Source organism: Centrocercus urophasianus, unplaced genomic scaffold (assembly GCF_019232065.1).
Source record: "Centrocercus urophasianus isolate 14NV4802_14NV808 unplaced genomic scaffold, USGS_Curo_1.0 seq_26, whole genome shotgun sequence".
In the NCBI taxonomy this organism is placed as follows: domain Eukaryota; kingdom Metazoa; phylum Chordata; class Aves; order Galliformes; family Phasianidae; genus Centrocercus; species Centrocercus urophasianus.
The window spans coordinates 12,323,866-12,349,366 of NW_024884822.1; the positions used below are offsets into that span (position 1 = coordinate 12,323,866).

The following is a 25,501-nucleotide window of genomic DNA, read 5'->3' on the forward strand; positions in this document are numbered from 1 at the left end:
TACATTTCTTTAGTGATGAAAGATTCTATAACGGTTTCACGAGTGGTGCGTTTTTATCATCTCTTACCGAGCACGCGCTGTAAGGTGGGAAGCTCTGTGCCTGAAAGGTGCTCTGCTAATTCCCGTTGTATGATCTCTTAACCAGTGATGCCCTCTTGTGGATCCCCGTAGTGTGCCTACTACTGGAATAACGAATGCCTGATAACAGTGAATTTTTTCTTCTTTCTAATATTCTAATAACTAAAATATCAAACTAAACAACTTAAAGGCACAGAGTTCATATGAACGTGTATAGCAAGGGACGTGGTGCACTGATGGAGGAAAGCAGGAGTCCTATGGGAATTGGAGAGGTCTGGTTGGAGTAACCAAGGTGACTTGGGAGAACTGGGAGGTACGAAGAGCAGTGTGATGGCCAGGAGAAGTTAGTGGTTGGCTGCTTAGGAATCCGTGCATTGCCAGAGCCTGGTGGTAAGAGGGTAGGCATATGGATGTGCAGCCCTCTGAGTGCAGGGACTGAACTCCGAAAGGATTTGGGGCAAATACATGAGATGTGTGGAATCACATTCCTGGTGGTTGGCAGTGGGCAGCGCGCAGGAGCACAGCAGGACAAATGAAGTTAGGTCTGTCTGCAGAACCAGAGGAGGCACTTCTATCTGTAAGAGATGGATCTGTTTATGTTTAAAGGGTTTTCCTATTTTGTTTTCATGTCATCAATCGATCAGACAGAAGTGCAAAAGAGAAAGTGTCTGGGTTATGCCTGAATTGAGCCAGCTGTTGATTTTGCCTGCTGATTTGTTCATATTTTAAGGCTCTCATCTCCTCCTCTTGCTGAAAGAAGCAGTGACTTCCCTCTGTGATCTCTTCCTTGGCCTGCTTGTCTGTCTTGTTTTCAGGGAGCAAAGTGAGCCATAACAAAGGCTTGTTTTCCTCGTTATCCACTGTGGCCGTAATTAGCTCTGTAATTTTTCTTCCCTTTCACTGCTAATTATTAACGGTCTATAAAGTTTTTTCTCATGGGTGATTTTCTACTTAGGGTTTAGCTTGGGAAGGGCTACATGGTTTTTACAATAAGTGATAAGAGAGGATGTGCTTGGATGGTGCGGAGGATGAAACGGCACCACCGGCTTTGGGAAGCCAAGAACTGGGATATAAAGCAGGCACTGTATGAGGAACTTCAAGAGGAGGCTTTTGCAAGTTGAACTGTTTATTTTGAGGTTCCGATCCTTAGCGTTTGACACACTGCATTGGTTGGTCAGAAATATTCTTAAGTTGCTGTGGTATTTAGTGGAGGGAATTGCACAGAGAACAACACCCTAGAGAATGATCTTGGAAAAAGCTTACGGAATTCTCATCAGAGATGAGGCTATATAGATCTGCTCCTCAGGACATAGGGCTGAAAAAGCTGAAGAATAGAAAACAGGGATTGGAGTAACAGTGGTACACAGGGTTTGCATGCCACTGAGCAGCTCCTAACACCTTTCTAAGTGAAGATGTAGGAGCGAGGAGGCACTGATAGGGCTGGAGAGAGGGAGTGAGGACGGAAACAAGAGGAGAAAGGAAGAAGCTGCTTTAGAAATGGAGCGGCTGCGAGCACGCTGTTAAGAACGGGCACAAACGAGGGGAGACAGACAGGGAGCGACTAGAGGCGCGCGGATGGGAGCCGGACGCCACAAGCTGCTCCCTCGGTGCCCGCTCAGCCTGCAGCCCGTCGGAGCGCTGAGGCGGGGGCGCCCCGCAGCCTCTCAACGGTCACGGCGTTTCAAACGCTCCCGCGCGAGCCGACCCCTCCGCCCGCTGCTCCCGCCCGCGGGGGGCGGGGCCGCCGAGGAGAAAGCGCGCGCCGGGCGAGAGGAGCCCATTGGCTCCCGTCCGCGGGGTTGGCGCAGCGGCACAGCGCGGGCCGGCCCCTCCTCCTCCCCGCTCTCGGCGCGCGAAGAGGATGCTCGGCACCGGAGGCCGTCACCGAGCCGCTCCGTTGGCTGCCGGCCGCGTCCGTCACCGCCGAGCACCGGTCTCTTCGCCGCCGCGCGGCGGAGGTCGCTCTTTCTGATTGGTCGCCGCGCCCGTCGATCGCGCCCGAGTCTCCGCCCCCGCAGATCAGTCGCGGGCGGTTCCAACCGTGCGTTCCTATTGGCCGCGCGGGCGCGGGGGGCGTGCGCGGGGGGCGGGGCTCCCGGCGCCCCCTTTGTGTGGGCACCAGTAGCCGGCCGAGCTCCCGAGCAGCAGCGGCCGCCATTTTGTGCGCGTCCGTGTTTTCCCCCACCCCCGCTCCCCTCTCCGCGGCGGCCGGGACGCCCCGCGCCTGGTGGCGGGCAGGCGAGGCGAAGCCAAGGCCTCGGACTGGGCCTCGGGAGCCACCGGGGGCCGTGAAGCCGCGCCGCTCACAGCGAGAGAGGAGGGAGAGAAGCGGCAGAACAGAAAAGGGGGGGAACGAGGCTTCGGCGCTGCCCCCCGACGGGAGGAGGAGTCTCGGCGCCAGGCCCGGGCGCGGCACCGGCATGGAGAACTCGCAGCTCTGCAAGCTGTTCATCGGCGGCCTCAACGTGCAGACCACGGAGGCCGGGCTGCGGGAGCACTTCGCGGCCTACGGCACGCTGACCGACTGCGTGGTGGTGCTCAACCCGCAGACCAAGCGCTCCCGCTGCTTCGGCTTCGTCACGTACTCGGCGGTGGAGGAGGCGGACGCCGCCATGGCCGCCTCTCCTCACGCCGTGGACGGGAACTCGGTGGAGCTGAAGCGCGCCGTGTCCCGCGAGGACTCGGCCAAACCCGGCGCCCACGCGAAGGTGAAGAAGCTGTTCGTGGGCGGCCTGAAAGGGGACGTGGGCGAAGGGGACCTGGTGCAGCACTTCAGCCAGTTCGGCCCGGTGGAGAAGGCCGAGATCATCGCCGACAAGCAGAGCGGCAAGAAGCGCGGCTTCGGCTTCGTCTACTTCCAGAACCACGACGCGGCCGACAAAGCTGCCGTGGTGAAGTTCCACCCGATCCAGGGCCACCGCGTGGAGGTGAAAAAGGCCGTGCCCAAGGAGGACATCCAGGCGGGCGGCGGCGGCTCCGCGCGGCCCTCGCGGGGCGGCCGGGGAGGAGGACGGGGTCGGGGCGGCGGCGGCTCCGGTAACCGGGACCACAACGGGCTGTCCAAGGGCGGCGGCGGCTACAACAGCTACGGCGGCTACGGTGGAGGGGGCGGCGGCGGCTACGGCGGCTACGGCGGCGGCTCGTACGGCGGCGGCGGGGGAGGCGGCGACTACGGCAACGGGTACGGCGGGTTCGGCAGCTACAGCCAGCACCAGTCCTCGTACGGCCCCATGAAGAGCGGCGGAGGAGGGGGCGGAGGGGGCGGCGGCTGGGGGGGCCGCAGTAACAGTGGACCGTACAGAGGAGGCTACGGCGGGGGAGGGTACGGGGGCGGCTCGTTCTGAGCCGGAACGCCCGAACCCGTTGGGCCGGGGCGGCTTCTCGACGGTTTCTTCCTCGCCCGCCGGAGGGCGGCTCCTTTTAAATGCCTCCCCGCTGGGGGAGCAGCTCCTAAATGCCCCCTGGGGGCCGCCTCTGCCGCCCGTGCCGCTTCTTTCTCTCTGAAGACGGACCGGGCCCCACACACACACATACTTTGTGTTACAGTCATTGATGGACTCTATTTTTTTATTATTACTTGGACCTCGGTCGTTTTTATACTAGCAACGAAAAATGTCTTGTTTTAATTTGCTTTTTTTGGGGGGTACGGGGTGGGAAGCGTCTTGCCGATCTGGAGTAACAACCGGGGAGGGCTGTGGGGAATTCCTTTGTTGTAAGGACTCGATACCTGGCTACTACGTTTTTTTCTACAAAGCCTACTCGGATCCCATGACTGAAGTTAACGTTTCTGTAAAGGAGGAAAAAAAAAAAAGTCGTTTTTACGTTTTTTTTTTATTTTTTAAATAAATCATTGTGTTCATTGATCTTTACATGTCTAATTTTTTTTCCTAGGATCCATTCCGTACGGTTTATGGCTTTTCTCGGTTTTAAGTGTTGCTCTGCTTTTAAATCTCTGTGTACTTAGAGTCAGTATTTTGTTGTCAGTAAAGGTTCTGACTGACTTTTTTGCTCCCCCCGCTGGATTTATCGGTTCCCAAACATTCGGCGGAGAAATTGTTGAAGTCTCAGCCCGTGGATATGGTCTGTCTTTAAATACTCGTTTTCACTTTGCAGTTTGTGTGCATCCACCATCTTGTACCGGGCGCTTTGACGTGCTGACATAGTTGGTTTTTTTCCTATAGGACTTTTCCATCAGCGTATGTACCGTGTTTTGAAGAAACAGTTTGTGTTAAGCATGTGCTTCATTCATATAAAATGTTCCAAATTTCCGATTGCTTAGTTTCAAGTCTTCTTATTGGTTTGTCTCTGTACAGTTCCTTTCAGGAAAGGGTCAGCATTTATCCCCTTATTAAATGCACCCTGTTCTCATAGTTAACGGACTTCACTGAACAATTGTCCTACGTTAAAGTTCCCCGAGATCCCTGGCAGCTCCACCTACCGGAGGATGGCAGCCTGCAGCACAAGGAATGCTTTGCTAATGCTTGTACCAGACCTGAAAGTTAATTGATGCCGTTAGATGACTGGTGTAGAGCAAAATGCAACCTGCATGTGAATAAAGGTGGGCTCTGTGAGTATTGACTGGGCAACAAAAATAACAAAAAGATTGCAATACTTGTCTCAGCACACTTTTTTTTTCCCTCATAATTGCAATTGCCCATAATATTTGAAAGAGTGATAATCTGTTTGGGCAAAGTGCTATGAAAAATGAGCCAGCTAAGTGTACCGGTAACCCAGGTGCCAGTTGTAAAGCAAAAATATTTGTGTAGTCTGCTTGATTAACAAATGTATATTTGTAGCCCTTTCACGCAATAGAATTAAAGTTTGTTGTTTATTAAAAAGCATAATGTTTTAGGGGAAAACTGCCTTCCTGCATAGAAATATAGAATAGCAACGTTTATGGGTTTATGGATATCAAATAAAGAATTGAATTCCTTATATGCTTGAGTGAGAGTATGTATGATACGGGACATGGATTTGTAAGTACAAAGTTATTTTGACTTCAGGTTTCTGAGCACTTAGTCTTTAATGCTGATGCTGTGTGGGTCTGTATCTTAAAAGCTGGCCTTGATTTGCTCCAGGTGTGCAAGATAGGCGTGTAATTGTGCCACTGGGCTGGAAGATTGTGCATGAAAATTCAAGGTATTGTCAGTCTTGAATGTCAGCCTAACCTGACTCTGATTTTAGTTGCAGCATCTTTCTCATTGCTATCAGAAATAATAGGTGTCAGCTAAATTCATTACCTGCTTAAGCATGAGTGAATAGGGCAACTTTTTGATATCGTTGGGATTTAAATGAAGAGCAGAGTTTCCTCTTGGTTGTGATACTTGTGGTTCTTCAACAGTGGAACTGGTTCTCCGTGGCTTAGGTTCCAAGTGATTTGCTATTTGCATTTATACTGTGGGTTTTTTTAATCTTAGAAGTTCATTAGGCTGTTGCTATTGAAAGTGTGTGTGACACTTGAGAGAAGTACTTGTGAAAGGCTGCAGTTGGTGAAGTACCAGCTCATCAGGACAGCTTCAGGTGGTTGGTTGTAGTTCAGTTCACAGAGCTGGATGGTTCTTGTTTCCTTATTTGCAGTCTAAGACCACGTTGGACTGTCATCCTTGAGCTTCCCTGGGAGCACAGCTTTCCTTTTAGCAAACAAATTGAAGTGCTGTGTTTTGTGTCTTCTGTCTGGGTGTGTGAGCTGGGCTCTGAGGATGGACTGCCTTAGTAGCCTTATTTAGGGACCAGCTGGTTTTGAAAGAAGCAGTTAAATTCACTTCTGTGATGTGCTTTGTTATGTGGTTGGAGGGATGAAGATTTGCTCATCAGGTGTAACTCTGGTATTTTTTGTGTTCTGTGTCATGAAAGAAGCTGTTGGTAATAGGAAGAATATATATTTGTAAAGTTATTGCTTTAGTTGTGAAATCTGGCAGCTTTGATAAGCAATAGCTTGACGTTGAGAATTGTGCTGAAGCATGCTGCTTGATTATCTGTGTGTAGCTCTCCTCTTGGACGACTGATGTCTTAGCATAAAAAGCAGATCCCAGAAATAGAACCTATGCTGGGGAGTATTGCTACCTAACGTGTATCTCTGCAGTGTGTCACCTGTGTTACCTTCCACAGGCATCCCATAGAATGTTGTGAGCACATTGAGGAGCTGGGCCTTGCCCTGCTCTTACCTCGTCTCAAGGCAGTGAGAACTTCGTTGTGACAGTGCTGGAACATTGGAGGGGCTCATGTAAGCAATGGTTTAATAGGCAGCAGTAGTACTGGGGTGCACCATGAAATGTAGGTAGATGTACAGATCTGTGTTGGATGGCATTAAAGAAACAAAAGGTATATATTCAGAAAGATTTTGTGTGCTTTCCATAGTAAACGGAAGACATCTGTTGGTAGATTTTTGATTATGTATTTAATATTTAGTAAATACGTGCCCTCTAGGTGGGCTCCTCTGCACAGAGATAACTGAGATAACTGCATAGAAAACTAAGACAAAATGAAGGTGTGTAGCTGGCATGCAAAAAACCTTTAGACTACTTAAGTCACTCTGGAGTGCTTTTAGGGAAGAAGAGATCAAGTTCCCTTGTTTGCTGTTCCTTAGTTTGCAGTTTAGTTCAGGAGTGCAGGTGTCTGAAATTAAATTCATTCCTTCCTAAACTAAAAGGCCACAGAGGATTGCTGGTTCCACCTGTGACAAACGGCATGAGAGCAGTGTGTTTACTGTTGAAGCTGAATAAAGTGCAGTATTTTTAAGAAAACTTGGATGTTCTTTTTAAAATCTGGATGAGCAAAAAAGGAATTGTCCAAAACAAAGCTCTGCAGGGGCTGCAGTACCACGCTATGGCTGTGCTGTGATGTGCATGCAGTTTTCAGTACTGTAGTCACTCTGCTCCAAAGTACCATCTGTTCTTGATCCTGCATCTGGGATGACCTGTGAATTTTATATGACTAATAAAATCAGCCTAGCATATGCTTTGTTAAAATGAATGGCCACTGCTTGAAAAAGGAGCATGCTGAACGCCTGTGTAGGTAATGAACTGCTACCTGCACAGATCAGTAGAGGTACATCTCTGTTCTTAACACTTGCTGATGGAAGGGTGGTTTGGAATTGAAGCAATTGAGGCTGCTTTGATCTCCATAGATCTCCGTTGGTCACTAACTGTGGTACAGCTGTGATTGTTTGAAAAAACTCTGCCCTGCAGGTTTGCATAGAAGACCTCAGTGGACAATGTTTACTCTCCAGAGCTGAAGCTCTCAGGTCTGTGTGGTGTCCTTAAGTAGCTGCAGTGCTGTAGGCATTGGGCTCCCAGTTCTGTGTAGTGGGCTGTCTGGGACCAGGAGGAGTTAGGAGATGGAACTGAACTGTATCGGATGCTTTGTGCATGTGTCGCCTTAAAAATGGATGGAGCTGGAAGTTCTGCCTGGTTAAAAATGTGATTTAAAGTTCTTAAATGCTTTATGGTGGTGTTTTTCTTTTCCTCAGAAAGTTGGATCCCCTCTGTAAAACAAACTTTACTGTCATTTAACATTAAAAGTGCATTATATAGGTTGGAGCACAGGTTTGCTCTCCTGCCTTGCTAGCTGATACTACTGTCACAATATAATGGCATTCCTGTTGCTACTGAAAAGGGTCTGAGCAGTGTCCAGGACCCCAACCTCTCATTCAAGTCTGAAAATAGAGCGGATTCTTTTTCTTGTGTATCTCAGAATATCCTTTCTAAAATGCAGAAGTTTGGTTTGAATTGCTAATCTCAACAACAAACCCTAAACCAAAGGAAATCCAATCCCTTAAGGATGGAGTTGTGCTGTGTGTGGGGCAAACAGAAACGTGGTACAGCTTTGTGAGAACAGCATTTTGCTTCTGAAGTCTGTGAGATAATTGGTTACCTAATAGAAAGCAAATTTCTGAGTGTGTTAGGAAGGATTGCTTATCATGAGGTAGCCGTTATGGATTAGAGTTTATCACATAATCAGCAGTTTGTAGCACATCTGTGGGATGCACTTTTTATTGTGGACCTCTGCTTCCTAAGCTGTCACAACAAGGCACTTCTTGTATGTCTGTCTTTTGGAGTCTGGCTGTGTGTGTCTGTGGTGTACACACATACAGCCTGGGTGAGGGTTGGCGGATGGAAAGTGAACGACCTCAGCTAGAGAGCAGTTTCCAGAACAAACAGTGTTTTTTATCTTTTAGCGCTTAACAGCTTCTGACACCTGATGCATGCATCTCCTGAGGATGACTTTCTGCTTGTTGTTATTATATTTCATTACATGAATAAAACAATTGCGCCTCTATTTCCACTTCACAACTCAAAAGCATCAACAGGAGCTCTGGGCCAGCGCTGCTTGCTGCTCCTGATGGGCTTTTTTAGGTCTCCTGGTGGAATATTACTACTTTTATTATTTCTGGTACGTATGTGTATACAGTGATGTACAGACCTCAGCTGCTTATCTTTAGTGAGTATTTATTTCTAGTGCAGTATAAGTGCTACTACTGACTGGTGTAAGGTTATGTCTTGCAGCAAAATGAATAGGCTTTTTGCTGTGTGCCTTTACTGAGGCATTTTCTATGATTTGGTCACACACATGCTTTTAAAGGAGCTGGTGGCATCGGGTGCTTTCTCCTTGATGTCCCCTTGACAAATCCCCATCTTCTCTGCTCCCAGAACTGTTTGATTTCTGCAGTATGGAAAGGGGAGGAAATACATTTTCATTTTTAACTGAGACCTCTGTGTGGTTCTAAGAGTGCTGTAATTATATCTATATTCCCTTAGAAACATCTCATCCATCTCGTGGGATGATGTGGAAGAAGTGCAGCAGGAATGCTGTAATGAAGCAGTAGTTTGATACAGGAGAGACATTTCTTCAGATTCTTTTATTTTCCTAAGTTTTGCCTAAACTAAGCTAAATGTCGCAACAGCATTTTCCTGAGTGTTCCTCAGCACAGCTGATCTTAGCAACCAAGAGAAAAGTTGTGCTGAAAGCCTGTTAGGTGCTGTTGGCTACTGCTGTTACAGAGCACGTCGAGCTTCGAGCACTGGCTAGTCTCAGATTATCAGCTATCCAACTAACCAAAGCTCCTTAACTTTGAAAACGAGATGCCAAGCCCTGTCAGACTAACAATGCCATCTGTCTGCAGCATCTGGATGTTAACCCTCTTAGTCTGAGACATACAGTTTCATTCCTGAGTGCTTTCACAATGGAAAACACACTTCTGGTAAGAAGAGCTCTTTAAAATCCAAACTATGGTGTGTTCACCATAGGTAACTTTGATGCGTACTGCATTAATTAAACTTCAGATATCTCGTGTGCAGTGCAGTAAGGAGTCAACACCAATTTGGAAAGCTAGCCGTGGCAAGATGTGTGCTTGCTTACTACCATCAGTGTATCACTGATTAATACTGCAGGAAAAGTTTCTTAGCAGCAGAGTAAGCTGATGCATTTGAACACATTTCTATAGTAAAAATGTTGGCAGTTGGATGGTATATGTTAACTAGCTTATGTCTCTCAAAGTCCTTGTATGTGCTGGAAATGCACTCTTGAAAGGGATGGTGTGCAAAGACGTGAAAGTAGCCAGTTGCTCTGTAAGCCAGTCAACACAGAAGAGATAACATTTTAGTCACTTCTGTAACTTTGTGTGGTTTCTGCTCTTTTAGAACTGGTTCCTTCTGCTGTGTACGAAATTTTGCTTCCCACAAAACCCTGGGGGGGGGAAGAAGCAGGTTTGGAAGGAGAAAAACCAGGAAAAACAATTTGCAGCATGGACTTAGAGCAAAGCCAGATAAAAAGCACAAGTAGAGTTCGGGGCTGAAGATTTGGGCTCTTTTTTGCTTTTTCTTCACCTGTGGCTCAGTCACCTGGTTTTCTTTCTGGCAAGCTTGCCCAGGCTCAGTGGCAAGCCTCCCTCCCCCAGCCATGCACCCCGATGAACAGATGATGACAAGGGCTGTGCATGGCCCTGCGAGGAGGCTGTGCTTACCTGGCTGTTGAATGAAAGCACAGCATTCCCAGCTGTGTTTGGAAAGGGTTTACTCCTATTTCATCTTCCAGGTCCCCCCCTCCTCAAAGAGGATGCTCTCTGGTGTCAGGAGCTGGCTGCTCCCTGGCTGGGTTGCAGACACAAGAGATTTCTGATTGCCCTGTGTGATCATCCAATATCCTTTTAGCAGTCCTTTAAGTTTACTGGGTGATTTTGCTGTGTGATTTCATTTGGACTTAATTCTGTCCACTGTTGCTGGAATAACAAAGCTTGTTTTACCTAAGAGAGCTCCTTTGAGTCCTAATGGCAAGTTCAGGGCTCCTCCCTGTAGGCTGGTTGTAGTTACAGTTGCTAATGCCTCTGGCACAGGATATTTTGTAAAGTGCATCCTGCAAGAAAAGTAATGCTAAATTTTCAGTGTTAGAGTATTTTCTTAGGTATGTGTCCTCCTGAAAAAGAGAGCTCCCCTTGAGCACAAGGGAGGGCTCAAGTATTCATAGTGAGTGACCTGCAGCGAATCACCACGTGTCTTTTCTTCTGGGCTCACTCATCTGTTATTTTCTCGAATTTAAGAAAAAAAATAATTTTTCTGTAAATTTGGGGAGTTGTCAGTGGGAAGTTGTTTCTTCCACTTGCCCAGCACCAGCTAGAATCTGGGCTTCTGCTCAAAGGATACACATTAGTTTTCAAACCTTTTGAGGCATGAATCAGCACCACAGATGTTTTGGAAGTGTTGGGTTGGGTTTGTGTGCAGCTGATGGCAATGAGACCTCTAGTTTGCTGTGCACTTGGGAGCTGACTGAGAGAGCTGGGAACCATCATCCAAGTGGCAAGAAGCTGGTGTTCCGTGCTGTCTACCTTCTCTAAGTGTGTGCTTTTTCTTCCCCACAGGGTCTGTGTCTGTTTGGAGAGAGGATGAGAAGATGAAACCGTGAAAAGCACACCATGAATGTTTGGTAAGTGAACAGAAATCCCAGCTTATCCTTTGATGTACAGTTCCCATCTAGATATGTTATGGAGATTGAACAGAAAAAAAGGTAAAATTTGAAGCAGGAGGGTTATGCACAATCCATTATCTGCCAGGAAGCCATGCTGCATGAACTGCTTTTTCTGTTCAGGTGAAACAGTGCACCTATGGGAAGCAATCTTGCCAAATTTCTCATCTGTGGCATCTATGTAGTTCACTCATTCTTAGTAATGTTGCAGCATATTGTGTTAAAAGGCAGGTGTGATGGGCTGTGTTTCTTGGCTTTGCAAAGAAAGGGAAACTTTTGAACAAAATTCAAGAAGAGAGTGAGGTAATGAGTGTAGAAGGCGTGATAATGAACTGATCTTGATTAGCACAGGGAGGTCCTGAATTAGCATGGGCTTGTTTGTGCCAGTCTCCGTGTTACAGTATACAAATATTAATCAAGCTGTGTAGTATCTTTATGATACTAAACACGTAGTTTCCTCTTATTACTGAAGGTAGTCATGAAAGAAGAAAGGGATATATTAAAAAGAATCACATTAAAATGATCTGTTTGCTTGGACCATAGCTTAAATTTTTGCTCAAGTTCACATGGCTGCCCTGTAGTGAAAACAGGACACTTCAGCTGGATCAGAAATGGGAGGCACAACCTGGGAAGCATTAAGCAGAAGGACCCAGCAGCATTTTGGCCACCTGAATACAGGGCTTTACCTTTGTTCAAGTGTCCACAGCAGTTGTTTTTACAGCTTTCTTCCTGAATCTTATTTTTTCATTTTGTGTGCTCTATTCTAAACCATAGAATCTGTCTGAAAATCTTCCAGCAAGTCTCTGATACAGACATGAGTTGATATGAGGCAGGAAGCTTGTGCTGCTGGCATAGCTGGCTGCGGGTGACATCAGTGTTTTACGCTACAGGAAAGAACGGGAGGAGGAGCAGGGAGGCTGCTTTTGCTAACTGTTACTGCTGGGCAGGGTGAGCAATTCAACAACTCCAGAAATGACAGCCTGGGGTGAAGGTAGCCAGTTGTTACTATTGTTGGCAACGTTATAATGAAGCTCTTGGAGTAATCTTATAGGAATTATGATTGAAGACTAAAGAAAAACATATTTCATAAACTGTTATTTTGCTGGCGTGCGGCAGACAGGAGTGTGGAAATGGCACAGCTGCCAGCAGAGGGCTGCAGCGGGAGGCTGGGAGTGGGGACACCTGTGCTGGGAGCAGGACCTGGGGCTGGTGTGCGTGCTCTGCTTCTTGCAAACAGCATCCTTCTGGAAACGCTGCTTTGCAGTGACTCTTCCCTCTGAAGCTTTCAGAAAGCTGGTGATTGCAGCTCAAGGGAGGAATCCTTGAAAGCACCTGAAAAAATTCCACACATCACATGTAGCTAATCCCTTTTTAAAGTTTGTTGTTTTTTTTTTAAAGATACCACTCTTTGCACTTTAAAACAAGAAAGCAGTGGGGTTATCCATCGTAATTATTTTCCAAGGCTGCTCTAATGTCTGCTTAGTGGAACACACATTTGTCCCATCCCAGTCATGATTGCTCTTTCCAGGTGCTGGGGTTTACCTTCCTCTGGTTGCATTTGTGCAGTACAGAGTGCACAGCTGGGTAGCACACGTGAGAAGACATTGCTGCTTTGGTGCAATCTGTGTGCCTAGGGCCCAGAGCTAGCATGCCTGAAGTGTAGATTTTATGGTGAAAGCTTGATGCTGAATAACTGTGTTAATAAAGATACACAGGTACTTGGCAGAAGTTTCAGGATACGCTCATGCATTGGAACGTTTTATGTTTATCGAGGGACTTACGTAGAAAATGAAGTCTAGAACTTGTTGAATAATTGCTACTACTTTTAGTCTACTTTATCCCTGACTTGAAATCACATCTTGTTGTACGTCCAAAATGTGAAGGGACAGTTGGGAAATGTTTGAGGATCTAGGTGTGTTCAATGGATTGAATGGGATTCTCAAAGGGAAAATGCAGGAATCATTCCTTTTACCTGAGGAGGTGTGGCTTCATGGCTTTGTACTTATGGGAGCACTGCCAAATGGTGTTTAAACAGCAGGACTCCAATTCTCCATCCCCATGTGGCACTGATAAAGTCCTTTGGCCTCCGGATGTTCCAAGTTCTCTTATCTGAAGAATGGGAATGAGGATTTCTAACAAGCTTTTTAACTTCTCCTGTGGACGGTGCAGTAGAATCTATGAAATTGTTATTGCTGATGCAATTTAAGATATATGGAACTTAAGTTGTAAGAAGGACGTGATTTGAGGAGAAATGTGAAAAGGTGAGGTGATATTTATGAAAGAGAGGATGGCTTCTTGCAATAGGAATCACTGACACTTCTCCGTACCTCTTTGTGTTGCACAAATCATTCGGTGTACCATAAAGTAGTGAAGCAAGCAAGCATTTCCTTGTCTTTATATCCATAACGTCGAGGCAGCAGAATAAGCTGTGTGATTTCACCTGGTGGGCCGTGGGTTTGTGAGAGGACCGACTTCTCCTGAGAATAAGCCGTCATCTGGATTATCGGCAGCACAGCTGAAACTGGACTGTGCCACTCCAGAGCTGCGGAGCTGCTCTTGTTGTAGGAAGGCCGGCAGGAAGGAGCAGTTCTGAGGGGAGTTCTGTTGTTGTTTGGCTTCTGCTGGCGGGCGGCAGGGGAGCGCTGCTACAGGGCTGCAACGCCGCTGCTTTCAGTTACAGGAGGAGATCCCAGCTATGAGCAGCTGGTTTCTGAAGCGCTGTGTGCAGCGCGCCGGGAGGCCCTTCCTGATGCCGATCTGCTCCGACTCGTGCCCGACGACTCGCGAGGCCGCCGGCCGCACGGGGCAGCCCCTCCACCTGCTCGCAGCCCCGAGCCCGGCGGAGCAGCAGGCCGCCCCCGCTGCCGCCGTTGCCCGGAGACGAGCGGCGAGCTCGCAGTGGGAGGAGGCAGCGAGGAGGAGGAGGAGGCTGAGAGGAGGCGGAGGGCGGCGCGGGTTGCGGCGGCGGCGGCGGCGGCGGCAGTCGCTGCGGCGGGGCGCGGCGGGGACGCAACGCTCCGCAGCCGCCCAGAGGAAGCGGCCCCGGGGCGGGGGCGGCCGCTCGCAACCATGCCGAGCCCGGGGCGCTGAGCCCGCCCCGCTGCCGCACAATGGAGGAGGAGAGGTGGGTGCCGCCGCCGAGCCTTTGTGGCCGTCCGGGCGGCGGGCTCCGGCGGCGGCCCCGGGCCGGCCGAGTCGGGGTTCGCGGATGCCCGGGCACGGAGAGGCGGGCCGGGGGTCGGGCGGATCCCGCTGACGGGAGGCAGCGCGGGGTCGGAGCTGCGCGGTGCGCCGCGGGAGCCCGGCGGCCGGCTGGGGTCACGTCTGAGCCGTCCTCGCTGCTGGCTGTGCCGCTGGAGGGCTGGGTGGCTTTTGGGAAGCCTTTGGACTCGGCGTACCTGTGTGTACGTGGGAGCCGGCACGGGTGTCGGGCAGGAGCGATGCTGAGCCGTCCTCGCGCCGTTGCTGGGCCGTGTGTATTTAATCTATTTTATCTCTGCCGGGTGACGGCGTAGCTCCAAGAGCTGCGCACAGAAGTGCCCTCGGAGCCATCCCGGTGCCCGCTGGCCGCACGAGGGGCTCAGCTCCGGGCTCCGAGGTGCTGCAGAGCCGTGCGGTGCTCCGCTCCTCCCAAGGCTGGGCGCATTTCTCACACCAGAATCGCTGCAAACTACACGTGAAGGCGTTTCTTTTTTAAATTATTTTTATTATTATTTCTCTTTCAAACAGGATATGCCGGGTGTCCCTTCTCCAGCCCTGCTGGTGGCCGTGCAGGGAGCGTGGGATGGGGAGGGGGCTTGGCTGGCTGTCAGTGCTCATCTCCAGGGCTTGGCAGCAGTTGTGTTTAAATGTGGTACATTGAGAGACTGAAGTGTGGTCAGCCCCGCGTTGTGGGGATTTCCCTCTGTTAAGGAGCAGCTCTGCAGCCTGTTCAAATTGCTCTGAAGGGTGGCTTGGTACCCTTACCCAGCTCCATAGCTGCAGTGCTTGGTGCGTTCAGTGGGCAGCACACAGCTCTCACCCAACCTTGTCTCTAAATTGCTCTAAAATGGAGCTCCCATTCCATGTAAGGGTGTGAATGGTCAGCTATGGATATAAATCCAGATATCGGTATGCAGGTGTTAATTGATTTCCAGTGCCTTGAAATCTTAGATTGTCATATTAACTATTAGCTTAGTGTTTGAGGGACTGCGGAACGGTCATCTGGGTGCCCCAGGCTGTGCTCCTCCTTGGTGCTACCGCGTTTTACCTCTTCCCATGAGACAGCAATGGTTCTGCTGTGCATGATGGCCTCTTGCTGGTTGAGCAGGGAAGAAGTCACCTGGAAAGCAGCTGGGAGCTGTGTCTTACCCTCTTTTCCAGACTGTCCAGTTTTAGGGCATGAAGCACTGATTAGCCCTATTGACATGCTTTTGGAAGTAAAGAATGATTGCCCAGATTGCTGCTTTTATTTCTGGCTTTTGGGAAGGGGACGGAAGCCCTGAGGAGCACGTGGGCAGTAGCAATGTGGGCTTTGCCTTCTGACAGGGAGTGCTGGGGATGCTCTGTAGGACTGCTCCAAAGCTGTCCTGCCTGTACAGAATGAGTCCTGGGAGGTTTAAAAAGCTGACCTTGCAGCCCAGTGAGCGGGCTGGTTCTGCTCCCATTTTTGTACTTTTTGCATTTCAACTCAAATATATGTCACACAGATTAGGACTTAAATTTTACACAGTGTGGCCTTCATGACAGCAGAATTCCCCCTGGTTTTTAATTTTCCATTTTTGGAGCTCACGAGGAACGTGTTATTGGTGTTTGTATCGCCTCCGACTCTGGTCCCAAGCCTGCCTGGACTCAAATATCCTGCTAATTCCTACGTCTGGTTGTGCAGCAGTATCGTGTGCCCACATCAGTGCACATGGGCAGAAGCAGCCATGGGCAAGGGGGATTTAACCTGAAACGTTCACATCTGGCAACAAGTTATCTCAGAATCCTGATTCTCTTTTACTGCACTGATAAGAGCTTTAATCTGATGGAGGAATTGCATAATGGTGTCTGATCTGGCAAGGAAGTCTGAATCTAGATGTGTAAGATGTGTCTGAGTTTGGAAAGGTAACAAAGACTGGATGGCTTTTTGTTAGAGAAGTCTTACAACCTGTAATTTTAAATCTCTCTAGATGTGGTAACCTTTTCATCGAGCTGGAGGCTCTTCATAGGATTTGTCTGAAAAATTCCAAGGAAGCAAATAATATTCTTGTCGTAGTTGAGCCATTGTGTGTTGCTTCCATTATTGTCAGTGAAGAGTTTTATTCTCAGCAGCTCCTGAAGTCTGCTTTTCCCCCAAGGTCTCATTTTATATAATTTTTTTTTGGGGGGGGGTCTCTTGCATGCCTATCATGTATTTGTCTAAGAGAATGTCTCCAAGTTTGATGGAGGTGCTGAAGAAATTCAGTTAGTAGGATAACGTAATAGGATGCTAAAGAACTTTTCCATGATGTGCTGTAACGACAATGTGTTTCTCTGAAATTCCCTCAAAAGCCATCCAGGTATTTGGATTCGTTCAGTCACATTTTTTACTATCTTTCTGTACACCTAAAGAAAAAAACGAGGAATTGAGGTCTTATAAATATGTAACTACAGCACAACCTTTTCTTACTGCTTGTCTGCCTCAGGGAATGACACTGTTGGCCATCATGCATTTGCTCTGTGATTTTGTGATTCTAAAGGCTTGCTCCAGTTGAGCTACTTTTCTTAAAAACATATTAATTTTCCGGTCTTCCTTTATCTTTATGGAGGCATTTTAGCTTTGAAGACCAGTAACTGCTGTTGGGTATCCTTCAGATTTTTAGATCAGAGCTATGTCACACCTGTCAGAAACTTGAAACTGACATTGCACAGTGATGTTTGAGGTGCATCCTGGAGGGAAGGAATTTCACTTTGGAAAATGTGTAGCTAGCTTGTCACTCATCTTTTAAGACTGAAGTGTAGGAGGAGGGCAACTCACTGAGCCCTGGGAAAGCCATGGTGCCAACTTGGGGCTGTGGGATGTGGCAGCACCCAGAGCCCCCCAGCACTCACAGTGAGGACCCAGCAGGTCTCCAAAGCTTGGTGACCCTGAGAAGGCTGGGTGCTGGAGCTGTCCTTTCCTATTCCAAAGGAAAGCTCATTCTCCCATCCTCCTTTAGGGTGAACTTCTGGCTAAAGCCGGCGTTGGGATTGATTTTGGCAGAGGCATGATTTTTGTTCCTGTGGTTTACTAGCTTTCTACATGGCAATAACCTTGCAAGGGGACAGTTTAGATCTAAGGAAGGCTTTTATTCTTTTGCACAATCTACAAAGACATCTGTAATTACTGCTGGTAACTAAGGCAACCCAACTTTATGAGTGATGCCTGCGTGCGGTGGAGCTGTGGGTTATGGGATGTAAGTGCTCTCCGCAGGCTGGGACGTGGCCCAGCTCGGTCGGAGAAGCTGCTGAGCCTGAGCGAGGCCTGCTAAGCTTGGAGAGGGGAAGTGGCCATAAAGAGCACTCTGAGCTTCACTGGCACGGTGTGGGGCTCTGAAATTGGGGTACGTTTGTTCCATTTGGGGATGACACCGGAACCTGTGCAGAGGAACGGCGGCACGGTTGGCACGCTCTGAAAGGAAGGGCTGCATCGCTGGTCTCCGTCCTGCTGTGTCCCTAACGAGGGCATTCATCTGGCCCAGGGAAATTAAATCATTTGTCCATTCACTCGCTGCATGGCCTCGGGTGGCCCAGGGTGGGACAAATTGCTCCTGGCACCCGGCCTGCTGTATGCTGGATGTCAGCTCCTCGGGCAGCACGGGGATGGGAAGGACCTGCATGGTCCACTCTGCTCTGAGGACTTCGTTCTCTCCTTGGCTTTGCTCCCTTACTGAAATAACAGAGTAATTCTGAAGCGTAACAGCTCTCTGTGTAGTGGGAGAAGCAGGGTTACGTAAATGGGCTCTTGGTCTCTGCAGCTCAGTTTTGTGTGGCAGGCAGCGTGAGGATCCTTGCATTTTTATGTTAGGAAGGCGTTGGTGTTATCTGTGAGTTTGTGCGTGGGGGTGTGAAATCTTTCTCCTCTGTATTAATGGAGCAAAGTTCTGTGGAAGCTGACTCAGTTTCAAAGATGAGTTAAAGGCAATTGGCCATTAATTTTTTTAAACTTCTTTTTACATTAGTCATTTGGAAAGAACTTTAAATAGCATGTATTGATTTTACTTATTTATTTAAACGAGCTGCTAGCCAGACAGAATGCGGTATTTTCTTATGGCGAGCTCCTTAATAAAATATGAAATTCACCCCTTCTAGTAAATCTGAGAACGTTCATCAGGATGCTTTAGAAACAGCTGCTTTTCATGTTTCTTAGGAAGATCTGATCGGTCTTTTTCACAACGAACAAGGTTTTTGCTTTTAAAATACACAGACCAATGCGGTGGAGTGGAGGCTCTATGGAGGCGTGTTGTTCTGACCTTTACTTTCATGTTCGATGGAACTTGCTGTGTCCTCTGATCTGCATCTCTTGCCTGCTGGGGAGTTGGAAAATAATGAATCTTTGGATGCTGGCACCGGAGTGCTAACAAATAAATCTCAGTGGTACGCTTCTGGATTAAAGAAGCTGTGTGGTTTTTGTGTGCATCGCTTGGTTTGGGATCCTGCAGGGTCAATCTCTGACTGTGACTGTAAGCAGCATCCAGTGGGCACAGGTGTCTGCTCACCTCTTTCAGTTTCGTTTTCCCTTTATTTGTTTGCTTCTTGTATGTGCTTCTGCTCTGGGGACCGAAAGCTTGAAGAAGCCGCTTTCACATCCCTGCTTGGTGCTGCATGCCACAGGGGAAAGCTTGGCTGTTTGAAAAGCAAGGCTGAGATTTTAAAGCTGTGGTCAAACTTCACTCAGCCGAAGGTTTCAGCAGAGGATTTTGATCAGTGCAGCACGGAGGTGCAGCTGAATGTGGCCATGTGCCAGTGGTGCTCGGAGGCTCCTTGCTGCAGTGGAGCTGGGTGGGAGCTGAATGCTGTGTGTGCTGTAGGCACACTGCTTTCCTCAGGGACACAAAAGCTGGCTGTGTCATTCCCTACTGCCAACTCTGTGAGTGCTGAATGTTTACCAGGGGGTGCCCTCCCTTCTGGCTTTTTATCTGGCCATACTGGGCTAGTGGGATGAAAACCATGAGAATGTCATGTTTGGTAAGGGGAACACATAGCGGGTTGTAAATAGTTAACAGTTGTGTTTTGTCAGGGAAAAAGTCACTGTGTATGAAGATACGTATAGTATACGTGCATTAGCAGAGGTCAGTAGACTGTTGTGGAGAACATCCCTACGTTCTTCACTGGCTTTGTACCCTTCTTCAGAAGCCATCTGTGGTGCAGCCTGGATGTGCAGCTATTGGTTTAACCTGCTTCAGCCTGTTTTTTCCTGAAACAAGTGCAATAAGAAAAGCAACAAGGAGAAGGGTGTGAAACCTGCAGCTCATGGGGACTGTCTTTTGGAAGGAAAACTCTGATCAGGTCTCCAGGCTGGTGAGTGGTGGTGATGGGGTTACCTCCCAGGGACAGTCATTCACTTGGAGCTGATTTTCAATGAGGATGACCTTGCTCAGCTTGTTTTATTTGCTTTTGCTTGCTGGAAGGTTTGAGGTATGAGCTGTAGATTTAAGTGGAACAGTTATCTCACTCTAAAATGCTGCTTTGTTTTGCAGGTGGGAAGTTTTAGCTCAAAGTGATTTTGTGCGTTTTGGAATCATAGAGGTGGTGATATTGACCTTATGTCAATTCTGTGCAAAGAGCCAACGCTCAGAACAAAGTAATGAGGACACGTATGTGCCTTAGGCACCTGTTGGCCTGGTTAAACACAGCACAGAACTGGGTGCATCTGGTTTTACATTACCTATACAGCCCGTAGTTCTGCTGGGAAAGCCGAGTTTAGTAATTCTTTCTATACATTTCAGTGGCACTAAATAGACCCATTTCTGGAATGGCAATGGAACATGGCTGCTGCAAAGCTAATGCTTGGAAAATCTGCAGGTAGTTTTAATAGCCCTTTTCTATTGGCCTCTGTGGAAGGAGATATAAGTCATGTATTGTATGCTTTGGTTTTTCAGATGAGATGTGAAAAGGTAAATTTCTCTATGTGTTAAAGTATATCCATGGAACTCCTGCAAGTCCCAGTGCTGAAGTCTATTCCTGTTCAGTCAGGCAATTGTGTTCTGGCTTGAATTTCAGCTTACACTGCTTTCCTGGACTGCAGCCTGTGAGACTGGGCTTTGTCCTCGAGTGTTTGGCACTTCTTTTTCTTCCCTGCTGATTGAAATGTGGGTTGTTTGGCTTTCCACATCAGTGCAGAGGTAGCTGCATTTTGTGATGCTGTTCATATGACAAGCCTGGTTGGATAACAAATGTGCGAGCAACTCCACGGATTATGCTCTGTGCTGCAGTTCTATGATACCTGTTATTTTTGAAGTGTCACAGAATCAAACTTGGTACTCTTTGTTTTGTTCTTTTCAGCATTAAGCAGAGCTCCCGATCCTCTGAGGCAGGTGAAGATGAAAAGGACCAGCGCACAGTGACAGTCAACCCCTCGCACATGAGAAAGGCATTCAAGGTCATGAATGAATTGCGGAGGTACATTTCTGACTTAATGGCAGAAAGGTGCTGATTGAAACAGAAAGGCTTCTGGGAGGCTTTAAAATAAATAGAAATCTCTAATGGTTGCATGGAGGGTATTGATAAGCAAGTGGAAAGAGGCAGCTACAGTGTGGTGGGGTGCTGTGCCTGTTCTCACGTTGCCTATTTTCTAGTCAGAAGGAAGCCAGCAGCAGCTCAAGAAGTTATTTGAGCATATCCTTCATTGTATAGATAATTCATGTAACATTTTCCAATACTTACAGCAAATATAGCTGTAAACTATGTTCTTAGCTGAGTTAATGTTCTGAAAACCAGTAAAAGAACATTACAGACAGAAAGACACCTACACGTAATTACAGACCAGAGATTATGAATGTACTGTTCTTATTCCGTTGAACAAGTGCTGTTGCTCAATCTGGGCTGAGCACTTCAAAGTAGGAAAAAAGCCACACTGACAACTCAGGTTCTCTATTTGGAAATTAAAATATCCCATTGCTAGTTAAGAGGGACCACCTTGGCATCTTTAAAAAATTGTGTGGGCATAGGGAGAATGGAGGCCGAGAAAATGTCAGCGAACACGGCCCTTAAGAAGCTGTGCCACCACGTTGCTGATGTGATGGCAGTAGTTAAACCTGTGCTGTTTTTCAGCTGTTCCCCCATGAACCAGGCAGAAGTTTGGGGAGTGTTTCTCCAGCAAGTTCATCCGAGCTGTTTGCCACTTCAGCAAAGACTTACAGTCACGAGTTTTGAAAGAAGTCGTGCGCACAAATGTGTCATACACACAAACGTGTGCTCCCTCTCTCCAGATGGCACAAGGAAAGCAGATAACACCTTTTACTCTTTCTGTGTGCTCAGAGTACTCCAAAGAGGCTGCTGTAGCACCTCCCTCCTGCGGATTTAGTAGTTTCCCAATATCTGTTTTCTCCAGTGCAGAGAAGAGTTAGAAATGTCTCCTTCCACGCATGTCTCGCAGGGATTCACAGTTGCATAAGGAACAGAAAATGGAAATGTCCTTCCCTTGTAACAATTAAATGAAGCAAAGTATGGTTTTTTATATTGGCATCCCTCTAGTCTTCTCTTTGTACTGAAAGCAAAAGATCTGAAAATAGAGGTTTGTGCAGCTATATTCAGAAATCTATTGTGCTCCTATTATTCCTTTGTTAATTGAAGCACAGTGGGAATAGCTGGAGACTGACAGCATTTCTCAGTGCCTGCAGTCAGTTAGGTCTTGTGCAATGGTGAAGGGATAAAACAGAAAATTGAAAGCTGCCCTTACGAACTTGTTTGATGTTTTCTTTTGCTGGGTACTCCTCCTCCTCAGTCCTGCTGCTGTTCCGGAATATACAGTTCTCATGTCTGTTACGCTGATCTTGTAATCCATTAAGCAGTCAATAATCAGTGTTAAAAGCTACCTTGAATAATTGTGCCTTATGTTAAAGGCACAGAGAAATCCCAAACAGAGGGTCTGGAATAACCTTGCTAAGCCTTTAACCTATTTGCAATATGTTGCTCACTTAGAATTTTTAGCTATCAAATGTAAATTGAATTAACTTTAATGAGTGGTACTTTAACTATAGTCCAAAGAGGAACTGAATGGGGCATCTTTTACATAAGCTGAAGAAAAGGGGGAAGCTTCCATTAAGAGCCGATTGAAGAACTCCCATTACTGCCCTCATTCCTTCCAAAGGAGGGTGAATGTAGAACAAAGATTGTCAGTTCCTACTTTCCTTCTGTTTTCCATCAGTAACTCTCTATTTTGCAAATCATTTTGTTTATTTATTCCAAGATATGGAGGAGGAAGAGGAGACATGCCAAGACCATTAGGAGTTTTGTGTGTATTTATTTGATATGTAGTTTCCCAGGAGAGAGCACAGCATTTTGATAAGCATTTCTGATGAGAAGGCTACATCTAGATTTGTAGACACTAAACTTCTTTCAGGCTTAACATTTCAAAAGATCGCCCTTATTTTGCATTTGTATGCTCAAACATCTTAAACCAACTTATTGGGAGGCTGAGCACTTCTCACTGTCTGCATCTGGAAGCCTTGTGCAAACATTAACTAATGAATCCTCAAAGGACATACGTGGAGCTGCTAGGAAAGGTCACTGATTAATGAAGTGGCTTTTCTAAAGCCATACAGTGATTCAGTATGGAGCATAGAAGTTATTTGGTTTTGTTTGGAACCCTTGTTTTATTCCTGTGACTCTTAATCCCAGCTAAGTCATAGGGTAAGGAAGTTCTCAGGCCAGGGGTAAGCTGCAGGCCTGACTGCTGCTCCCCAAGGGCTCAGGTGCCTTGTCCATAGCAGTCGGACTTCTGCTTGCTTCTTCAGGCCTAAAACATAGTTGTTGTGTTGTTGTGTTGTTGTTTTGTTTTCTTACCAGTTCTGAAACAACCTTTATCTTTTCTGGTGTTTTTCCAGCAAGCGACTCCTCTGTGATGTAGTGATTGTGGCAGAAACTGTGGAGATGGAAGCCCACCGCGTGGTCCTGGCAGCCTGCAGCCCTTATTTTTGTGCCATGTTTACAGGTACTCTGCAGCAGACCCTGCTCTGGGGCACGGTAAATGGGCTTGGGGGTGGCATAAGGCTGTGGGGAGCATGCAGGATATCGCTCACAGGAAGGTTACTTTGAGGCTTGGCTTGCCGTGGGTGGTTTTTTATTCCTCAGCAAATACTTGGGTCATGAAACCACACGTTGTTAACATCAGGCACGCGTGCTGTGCCCTGTTGTTCACATCAAAGAAGCTGCTGGCGTTGAAGTTGTAGTTTTGAGGCCCAGACTTCAGATGCTTATTCGTGGTCACGGATGTTTAATCTCACATGGCACTTGTTGCTGCTGCCCAAAATAACACTGTGGTTCCCTGGATCTCACTGTGCATTAGTAGCTCTGTTGTTTTGTGGTTTTTTTTTTGTTTTGTGTTTTTTTGCAGGGTGCATTGTCACAGTCCAGTATACTTTGGTAGTGGCAGATGCAACCTCAATGTGAAGGGAAAGAGGGGACAGAATTCTGGCCCTGATCCCTATAGCACATGGCTGTCAGTGGGTGGGATAGCAAGAAGAGCTGTGTTGGTCCCAAGGCAGGCATTGGCTGACTTATTTAGGTCTTTTTGATAACATTAGTATGGTCAGGAGCACCTTAGCTTCCTTTCCTTTCTCTTGTCCTCCCTTCTAGGATAGGAACTGACTTAACCAAATACAAGGAAAATGTGCTACAGAGAATGGTTGCCATGGTCCCAGAGCTTCAGCACTTCGGGGGGTTTGTCTGTGCTTTTGTGTTCCTTGGTCTGTGGCCTTGAAGAGGAGAGAGCCTTTTTCAAAGAGGTCCAAGAGGATCAGTTTAGTGGGTGCTTCTGGCTTTTACAGACCTTGGGGATAGGTTTTATTTGCTGTACTAGAAGCAAAATGCAGCGTCTCTCGGGAAAAAGCCTCTCATTTGTGTGTCTTCCCTTCTGTAATGGAGGGAGGGGGAAGAAGCTGAAGTGTGAACCAATGTCTGAATGTTTGACAAGATGTGAGGTTTGCCATGTGGCATTATCTGTGTGGGAGTGAAGGTAAACAGCACTGCTGTTCTGTAGGGAGCCTTGGCACTGGGCACTTCGGGGAGGGAGTGTTTGTGATGCTGGTTCCTGACAAAAAGGTATTAAAAAATATATATATATAAAAATCCCTGGAGAACCCTCTGATCCTTAGAGGTCACCTGAGCAGGAATGCAGTGGTGGAGGGCAGGGTTGAGGCTGCTCATGTTTCCACACAGGAATTCTCCAGAAGTGTAATCCCTCATGCAGCAAGTTAACCAGTAATCAGGCCCTGCAGTCACGCGGCTGCTCAGTGTGCCCTGGGCTGGATGGCAGCCGTGGGGCCCCAACACGTCCCTGCAGGCAGTGCACTGGGCAACGACCAGTTGTCCATTCAGTTCTGGTCCCAAATCTTTATGGACTGGATCTTCTTGCAAAGCTGTGTTGGTTCAGTTTCCGAAGGGAAGTATTTAAAATCTCAGCCTGGCTATTTGTTAGGATTTTTCTGCTTTGTATTGCACGTCAGCAATGTGACTTGGCAGCTGCACCACTGTGTGTGCATGCTTGCAGGATGGATGCGGTGCTGAGAGCAGCTTGGGCTCACAGAGTCCCTGCTGGAGGAAACATTTCTTGGGGAATGGGGTGAATCCTCTGGTCAGGATAAAGCGTTGAGCAATTGGAACCGAACCAGGATCCACAGCTCAACCCCACTGTCTGATGCTGGCTGCAGGTGTGTCCCTCCCTGTAAGTTGACCTGATCTTGGACTCGTGGATGGCCTTCTGATGACCTTGAGATCATTCCTTTGCCATCTAGTGACTTCTGGTTAGGCACGTCTCTTGACGAAAGCCTTGAGAAGTCCTGCAATAAACAGGCACTTGTTCCACTTGCATCCTCCACTGCTTGAAGGAGAGGCAGGACCCCACACTTCCTATTCTTTATTGGTTTTCTATAGTGTTTCAGATGCATGGTCCTTGTTGGCACCATGATTGGGGATGACTGATGACTATAATTTCCATCGGTATGGGGAAAAAAAAGCACAAACAGTAATCATCTCAAATAGGACAGCAGGTACTGTGGAGGTGCTGCTAGGGCTGTTACTATGAGAAGGATGGGGAGATTTCAGCATTGATGTGGGAGGAGGCATCAACTCAGCAATCACTGAATGGCTTGGGTTGGGAGGGATCTCCAAATTCCTGTAGTTCCAAGAATTTAGAGGGTGAGGTTTTGGGCTTTTCTTATTTTTTTCACTAGGGCATGTGGCTGAAGGGCTGAGGTCCCAGTCCCACTGCCCCTGCCCTGGGGCACAGTGTGACTCCCTTGTGGCTGTGCGATGTTATCAGCAG

At 47.6% G+C, this 25,501-nt stretch overlaps 2 protein-coding genes across 2 annotated transcripts in view; both read left to right on the forward strand.

Annotated features, from left to right (window-relative positions):
* Positions 1–2,296: 2,296 nt before the first annotated feature.
* Positions 2,297–4,349, forward strand: HNRNPA0 (heterogeneous nuclear ribonucleoprotein A0). Its single transcript, XM_042826083.1, has one exon. The coding sequence runs from the start codon at positions 2,499–2,501 to the stop codon at positions 3,420–3,422; it is 924 nt and encodes a 307-aa protein (XP_042682017.1). The 5' UTR covers positions 2,297–2,498; the 3' UTR covers positions 3,423–4,349.
* A 9,726-nt stretch (positions 4,350–14,075) lies between these two features.
* The window catches only part of KLHL3 (kelch like family member 3), a 41,584-nt gene continuing 30,158 nt past the window's right edge, over positions 14,076–25,501 (forward strand). The window contains exons 1-3 of the mRNA XM_042826079.1: positions 14,076–14,158; positions 20,521–20,637; positions 23,064–23,170. Coding sequence (XP_042682013.1) covers positions 14,145–14,158; positions 20,521–20,637; positions 23,064–23,170 — 238 coding nt within the window. The 5' untranslated portion in view covers positions 14,076–14,144. The remainder of the gene's footprint in view (positions 14,159–20,520; positions 20,638–23,063; positions 23,171–25,501) is intronic.